The sequence below is a fragment of the Musca autumnalis genome, unplaced genomic scaffold (assembly GCF_047663935.1).
Source record: "Musca autumnalis isolate F117 unplaced genomic scaffold, ASM4766393v1 scaffold_4, whole genome shotgun sequence".
Taxonomy (NCBI): domain Eukaryota; kingdom Metazoa; phylum Arthropoda; class Insecta; order Diptera; family Muscidae; genus Musca; species Musca autumnalis.
Genome location: NW_027411977.1, coordinates 67,446,205 through 67,454,992, shown reverse-complemented (window position 1 = coordinate 67,454,992; position 8,788 = coordinate 67,446,205). Strand labels below are relative to the sequence as shown.

Genomic DNA, 8,788 nt, shown 5'->3' with positions numbered 1-8,788 from the left:
TGAAAAGCGGGAGTGTGAACAAATCGAGATGTACAGGAGACAGAATGAAGTCCGAAAATTCTACCAAAGAGTGAAACATCAAACTGATGGCTTTGGAACTGGTATATCCTCCTGTAGAGACAAGCAAGGTAAACTGGTAACAGATACAGATAGCGTGCTCAGGATATGGAAGGAACATTTCTCCAATCTGCTGGTATCCAATAGTAGCGAAGACGATGATACCACAGATCCAATCCCAGAAGATGGTATACCGTCAGGCCAACAGCAATCAACCGGCGGAAGAATAATAAAGCAACCGGAGCCGATGGCTTACCAGCCGAGCTGTTTAAAACCGGAGGCGAAGCGCTGATAAGGTGTATGCATCAGCTAGTTAGCACCATCTGGCAGGAAGAACGCGTACCTGACGATTGGAACCTGAGCATCCTATGTCCCGTCCACAAGAAAGGAGATAAGACTGTATGCTCCAACTATAGGGGCATAAGTCTTCTCCCTATTGCCTATAAGATAGTGTCAGGGATATTGTGCGAACGACTAATGCCAATGATCAACGAAATAATTGGACCATACCAATGTGGCTTTAGATCTGGCAAGTCTACCATTGACCAGATATTTACCCTGCGGCATATCCTAGAGAAGACCCAAGAGATGCAGATCGACACATTTCACCTTTTTGTCGATTATAAAGAAGCATTCGACAGCCCGCTGCGTTCAAAGGTATTCCAAGCCATGTCTGAATTTGGTATCCCAGCAAAGCTCATCCGGCTTTGTAAAATGACTTTAACTGACACGAGGTCCTCAGTTAAAATAGGAAAGAACCTCTCCGAAGAGTTTGGTACCAAAAGAGGTTTCAGACAAGGAGACAGCCTTTCGTGTGACCTATTCAACTTTTTGCTGGAAAAGGTAATACGAGAGGCAAATGTCAGAAGAAATGGCACAATCTACACCAATAGTCACATGTTACTTGCTTATACTGATGATATAGACATCATGCGCCGATCAGTAAAAGAAGTAACTGATACCTTTATGAAGGTCGAAGGAGAATCTGCTAAATTGGGTCTGGCGGTAAACGGTGAGAAGACCAAGTTGATGGTGTCGACGCGCAATGCGTCCATTGAGCTCGGACCAACTGTGGAAGTTGGTTCCTATAATATTGAGGTAGTAAAAGACTTCGTCTACCTCGGCACCTCCGTAGACACAACAAACGACATCAGTTGTGAAATAAAAAGAAGAATTGTATTGGCCAACAGATGCTACTTTGGTTTAAGTAAGCAGTTTAAAAACAAAGCCACATCTCCTCAAACAAAAATAACGCTCTACAAAACACTGAAACTACCCGTGCTGATGTATGAATATCAACATCGCATGAACCACGAGCTGTATCTGCTACACAACGACATCAATATAGTTAAACGTGTCGAGATGCAGCGATTGCGTTGGCTAGGCCATATCATAAGAATGAGCGATGATGAACCCGCTAAAAAGACGTATAAATACGGACCGCTTGGCGGTGCACGCAGAATTGGCAGGCCAAGGAATCATAAAATCCAAGCTGGATCTGGCACAGCAAAACCCAACTAGGGATTTCGTCGTTTGGGTCTGTATTTTAAAAAAATTTTCAGATCAAATTGTTCACACAAGATTACCTTAAAAATGTTGCACAGTGTATGCATATTTTTTCAAAATAAACAAAATAACAAAACATATTTTTATTTGAAAATCTATTTTCATCTCTTTCCATTAAAAAACAACAACAATATGAAGCTTATTCCTGAGCAAAAAACAAAAATTCACATCAAATATTCTATTCAAAAATGCTCTCCCGATTAGTTGCTAAAACAAGGCCAGTGTGTTTGTTGGAATATTAGCTAAAGTACTCTTCATAAAATGGCATCAACAAATTTCAAAATTAGTGAACAAATATTTTCATCTTGTGATATTCTAATAAAAATATTCAAATTGTTAAAGCTGCACGATCAACTAAAGCTGGCACAAGTCAATGACACATTGCGTAGTGTTTATTGGGAATATGTGTGCCCTGAAAAATACACAACAATGAAAATCAACAAAGTGGATGGCGAATATTTTGTATCGAATATGGATAACAAGAATCGCATACAAATTTCAACGCCAGAAGAATTTATGGATTTTTTACAATTTTATGCTGAAAATGTGCGCGATTTATTCACAAGGGTTCCAGTACCGCTTGAACTTTTTAGAAATGTCAAAAAACTGCATTATGGTCCGGATGGAGATATTGGAAATTTAATCAAAATTGCTGATAATATGCCAAATTTACAAGATCTTGAATTGGCCGTAGACGATTTTAAAATTGATTCAAATTCATGCAAAGACGAAAATGTCATTGATCAGTTTCTAAGATTGGTAAAATTGAAAAGGTTAACCTTCCATGGGGGAAGAGATGAGAAAATAAAATACAAGCACTTTAAGACACTTGTTAGTCAGCTGCCTCTGGAAGATTTAGAATTTAATTATTCCATATTATTGGAATCAGATGACGAAGATGATGATGATGATGCCGTAGGGAACAATGTCAGTTCCTCATTGTCATTAAGTGTTTGTTACTTCGAAAACTTTGTAAAAGTTTGTGGGCTATTGAAGATTATTGAAAACTTACGATTTTTGACTATAGATTTCCGGTATGAACATCTTACAAATCAACTATGGATGGAACTGTTGCAAACCTTTAAACAACTTACTTATTTGAAAATATCCAAAGCCGTTTTCAATGAAATTTCCAAGTTTGTCTTACCATCAAATCTTACAACATTTTATATAGAATATTCTAAAGGACTGACACATCAAAATCTAAAAGAAGTTCTGGAAAACACTCCCCAGCTTATTGAATTCATATCCATGGGAACGTATTACCAAAGCAAACAAGAAAGAGAATCAACAATTCAAATTTCCCCTTTGATTGAATACTTACATGTGGAAAATCTTGACAACTGTCCCTTCCAAGCACTATCCGAACATACAGGCCATTCGGCATTAAAAAACGTTACCCTTTATGTGACAAATCAATTTAATTTGACTAGCCGTCTCCGATTTAGGGGTCCCAATTTACCTACCTACGACATGGCATTGAACAATTTGCTTCAATTCCAGAAGTTACAAACTTTAACAATTAAACTGCGTTTACCGAGTCAATGGTCTAACCTGTTTGCTGTTTTACAAAAATTGCCACTACTACAACAACTAACCATAAGGTTGCAAGAACAAGGAGGAGAAATTCCAACTCTTCCCGCAGCTATTACAACAGATGTTAGAGAACTTAATATTTACTATATAACTAGAGCTGAATGGTCGCCGGATTTTTGGTACGATATGTTCTCTAATAACCCTCAGATGAAGTTACAAATGTCAATATATCTCCATGAGAAAGATATGTTACAAAGACTTTTGGAGATGAAAAATTTCCCCCAATATCTTCGAACAATAGAAATTGCCGGTTTTACTGTCGGTAAGTATTTATTGGACAAGGCTTAAAATTTTGAGAAAAAATAATAACTCAAATCATGGTACACAGAAAAAAAAATCGGCGATACAAAAAAAATTATCATATTGACGAAATTCGATCAAATTATTTGATACAATAAAATTTTAATATTGACTAAAATATTTATCGATTTTTTGATATTGAACTGATAAAATATTGATATTAATCATTGACATTTCAAGCAAAATGTGGAATATTTTGGTAAATATTTTTGTCGATAGGTGAAATATTTTATCATTTGTATTTTTACTTTGTGATCAAATAATTTTGTTGAATTTTGTCAATATGACAATTTTTTATCGCCGGAAAATCGATAAATTTTTGATTTAATCTTTGAATTTTATTATCAAATGGCTTAATTTTTTTTCTGTGTAGAGCAAACCAGGTAAAGTAAATACTACACAAATACAACTCAACAACAACCACATAGAAATTTGTGTTTGTCTGTAATGTTATTGTTATCGGTAAATGTAAACAAAACAAGAAAATGTCTATAAATTATTGGAATTAAAAAAAAAAACTAATATTTTTTTCACATTTGATTGAATATTTTGAAAAACATGAATGAAAACTAGTTGGATTTTCAGTTTGAATGTTTCCATATCATTCCACTAAATGCATAATTTCTCGCAGAAAGTAGAATTCTTGCAAAAATATTTTGGGTCGCTGGTAATCATCGAAAAAGGTGAATCTGCTACAATCTTTTGTTTTTGAAAACAAAATAGCACACATTTATTAAGGCTTTATTCTTTTCAAGTTTACCAAAATACCACACATATTAACAAATATTGTACCACCTCTATAAGCGGTGTTTTAGTGTGCGGCATGTCGTTCGGACTTGGAGGAGGTTACATGTCAATGATATGAAGAAGGCTTTATGGGAAATACTTTTTTTTCTGATGAATAAATTTTTTCTTCAAATAATATATATCCCTAATATACATCGAACATTCAAATAAATTTATAAAATGTCGGATGGAATTTGACACTAACATTACACCCCAGTTCAGTCAGCTGGGTATTGCTGTTACCTTTTCTTGTTCTCAACTGCAAAAATGTCAACCTTTGCAAGTATAATGAACAAAAAATGTCTAAACAAGTAAGAAAGAGTCAGTGTGCCGACGGAATTATACCCTTTGCCTCGGACCTAAAAAAGCAAACACATTACTATTGACGTATATAGGTTTTTTTTTTTATTTTTTGGGTCAATTACTCAAGATGTATGGATGTACCCCCGAAAAAATTCAATCGTTTTAACTGGGTCGCATACAAAACATGTTGGTAAAAAATTAAAAACGATCACAGACGAGTCCGTAAACTGTACTCCTTCTAAACTTGTTGTGAGAGGTACCCGAAAGAGTAGTCCGCTCTAGTCGATATTCGGACATTATACGAGGCTATAAGAAATAATACGATACGATGTACAACGTTTGGACCAAGTCGGCTTCTCTAGAGTTGTGTAGTTCCGGAACGAACTAGTTCCAAGGAACTATTCCGGACAAGGAACTATTGGAACTATATCCAGCGCTTGCGTTTATATAGTTCCTTTAGTTCATATAGTTCCTTTTGTTTTTCTCGTTCCTTCAATTTAATGTTTGTACGCTGCAATTTATTTATTTTTATGTCGATTCATCCACCAAACAATGAAAACATTTCGGTCTCGGAACGAACAAAAAAAAAAAACAAAAAGAGCGACGAAAGAGAAAGAATCTTTGAACTTTTTCGGTCTCGGAACTATTTGGAACAAAAAGAACAATGAGAGAGAAAGATTCGTTGAACTATTTCGATCTCGGAACTATTTGGAATGAAAAGAACGTTCAAAGAGAAAGATTCGTTGAACTATATCGATCTCGAAACTATTTGGAACTATGGAACTACTTTAAGGAACTAGTTCCTTTTGGGAAAAGGAACTAGAAAGATCGATCCGATCTGGGAACTAGATTGCCCAACTCTAGGCTAACCAATTGAGTTGGTATCTGCAGAATTTTTGGAGATTTTGGGCCATTACCTCAGGAAATATGAACTTGCCTCCGAAAAAAATTACGCCGTCGTAACAGGGCCAGCAAGAAGAACTTTTTGGAAAAAAATCAAAACGATCCGAGACGAGCTGTTAATCTGCACATTTTCCAAATTTTGTGTGGGAGGTACCTGAAGGACGCGACCGATATAGTCCATATTCAAACCTGGTACATGATTAGATAAAATAATACGATGTACAAAGTCTTGGCCAATCAGAAACTCCCTGTGAGACTTATTTTGCGGATTTGCCATTTTAGTTGGTTCCGTCAAGGTTTCTTCCAGCTTTTAGGTCATTATCTCAGGAAGTATAGACTTGCCGAAAAAAATTTACCATCGTAAAGAAGACCACAAAGACTGAAAAAAATTATCCGAGAGGAGCTTTTAAACTTCACATTTTCTGAATTTTGTGTGGGTTACTGTGTCAATAACTTTGGTCTTGCTTACGAATCACATTATATCTGTGTAATCAGAACCAAAAAAACTCCCTCACAAGGAGTTTTCCGGTTTAGTCCATTTTCGAAACTTAACTCCTTTATGTCGACAATTTTAGTTGGTCACCGTAGAAATTGTTTTGAGCCTTGAACCATTATGTCAGGAGGCATGGACTTGCCCACGGAATAATGTTGCTTCGGAAAATTTTTCAAAACAATTCTCGAAGGTACCAGAAGGAGTTGTCCTTGAATGTTGAAAAACATTATATCGCTGTATAAGACTATTTTCGATAAAAAATTTAAAACGATCCTCTTAAACTCAGTGTTCGAAAAGAAACAGTACACTAAAATAACGTACCGAACCAGGTACGGTATCACTAAAAAATATTTTAGTGTACCGTACCGGTACGCAACCACTAAAATGTATTTTAGCGTACCGTACCGGAGCACAACGAAAATCGTAGTGAACCGCAGTCGGTACACTAAAAAATCGTAGCGTACCGCAGTCGGTACACTAAAATATCGTAGTGTACCACTGGTCGGTTCACTAAAAAAATAACGTACCAGTAATGTACCACACATGCGTTTTTTTTAATTATGAGGAAATATGAATTGTTATATGCTTTCTTGGGAAAGAAGGCAAGTATAATAAATAAAATTCAATATTGTATAAATTAATTACATTTTAATCGTTTATAAATATTGAGAAAATTACTAGAAAATATAATGTTGTTTAAAAAAATCGTGAATTATAAAATCATTTACATGAATGAGTAAAGAATAATTTTACTTTTTTGATGTCATTAGCATTTTTTGGAAAAAGATTATTCAGAAAAATTTAATATTTGCTATACAATCCACATTAATATTACCAGTACCAACAAAAAATACCCATCTATTTTGTTTGTAGCTGTTCATCACTAAGGTTTTTTTTCCAAGCTATGTTTATTTACACATTTAAAAGTATTTGTAGCCAAATTACAAATTTTAATATGATTTTTTCAATATGGAATGTATTTATCATAACACCAGTATGAGGTTACTAATTGACGTCATAAGGATGTTTAAAAATTCCCTCGTGCAAAATCATTATTATTGGCGGCACCAATAACAGAAAATCTATTCATAGCAAGGTAATGTGGACGATCAACGAGAATTTTGCCTGTTACTTTGTGGTACTACTGAAAAGGACGAAGCAGTAAAAATTCGTAGTTCGTATTGTTGGAACAATGAAAATAATATACATATCTGTAATGTACCAAACATGCGTTTTTATGAATTATGAGAAAATGTAAAATGTTTAATGGTTTTTTGTTTTATTATGCAAGACTATATAAATTGACCCCATAATTGTGTTATATACATATGTATATCCAAAATATTTGTATAAAGTAATAAGGCACGTGTTGGTGTCACATTGATGATTTTTGGGCCAAACAGTGGAAAAAATACAGATATAGCGCGCCGAAACTGAAAAAAATCACATACGCCTATGTAATAATTATTGGCGCAGTATTGATGTAAGGTTTCCACGACAGTTAAAATAATTTGTTTTACATCAGCCAAAGCGGAATAACGTTTAATTTTTTGTTCACAATTTATGGACTGGTTTTTATAATATATTTTAGTAGTAAATTTGCGATCGTCGTATGCAGTCTTCCTACTAAGTAATTTTAAAGCTTTTCGTGAAGACAGGTGAGTAAAAAATATTTTATATAATATGTTATTTATTGTAACTCGGATTTTACACAAATGTAAATCACGTGACATCCGCTTTTCTTTCAAATTCTGTACTTTGTTAAAGCTATTTAGTAGGGAGTGTCGCGGGATGGCGCGTAGATTTTTTATTTTATTTTTAGTACATATAGTTCTTACCAAATTTGTAAAGTTTTAGCTGCAACAAAGTGCAACAAAATATTTTATAATTGTTTTTATTATTATTTTCTATCTAAAATTAGCAAAATTCGGGCGGTACATTTCTATGGGGGTAATATCAAAACATGAACCTGTGCAGACAATTCTCCGTCGGAATATTTTATACTCCCAACGTAGACTAAATGCCAAGGCTACAACCTTCAAAATAATCAATATCGGCGGAACCGTTCTATGGGGGCTATATAAAAACGTGGACCTGTACCGAAAATTCTTATAGGAATGCATGTATAACTCCAACGGACACTAGATACCAAATCTAAGCCATTTCGGTGGGATAATGTGGTAGAAATCTTTAAAATACCGAAAATCGGCAGGTACCGTTATATGGGTAAAAGTAGAAATTTACTAAATATATTAATAAATGAACTACCAGATAGTGGTATCACACCAGCTGATCGAATATGAAAAGTAAAATCACTTTATAAAAAAATTATTTTTGTTGTAATTTCCCCAACAACATAAAGAAAGTTTTGACATAACATATTCAAATTTTTACGATGCCACTACCTGTGTAATTGTGCCATGATTCTTACCATTTTTTTGTTACCTATTACAAACGGATTTTATGTTTTATGCAATTTTATTTTAATTAATTCAAACATATCAACATTAAAACTTCAACAGAATAAACATATTAAAATTTTAAAATATAGTAGCTGGAGACTCAATCTTTAGTGATCCGACTGTGGCTGTTTTGTTTGTTCATGTGGATTGGACAACAAACATAACCTTTCTATGAATTGACTTTTGCCGCAAATAAATATCCTTATGACACCAACATATTAACGTTATTCTTTTCCATTCATAGAAATGGTTTTATGATACATGCATTATCACCCCTTTTTGCTTGTAAAAACTGTCTAATTATTTAACTAGGGAACAAATA

The 8,788-nt window shown here is 34.3% G+C and overlaps 1 protein-coding gene across 1 annotated transcript in view; it reads left to right on the top strand.

Moving 5' to 3' along the window:
* Positions 1 to 2,254: 2,254 nt before the first annotated feature.
* The window catches only part of LOC141402415 (uncharacterized), a 49,458-nt gene continuing 42,924 nt past the window's right edge, over positions 2,255 to 8,788 (top strand). Inside the window, exon 1 of the mRNA XM_073983637.1 lies at positions 2,255 to 3,481. Coding sequence (XP_073839738.1) covers positions 2,284 to 3,481 — 1,198 coding nt within the window. The 5' untranslated portion in view covers positions 2,255 to 2,283. The remainder of the gene's footprint in view (positions 3,482 to 8,788) is intronic.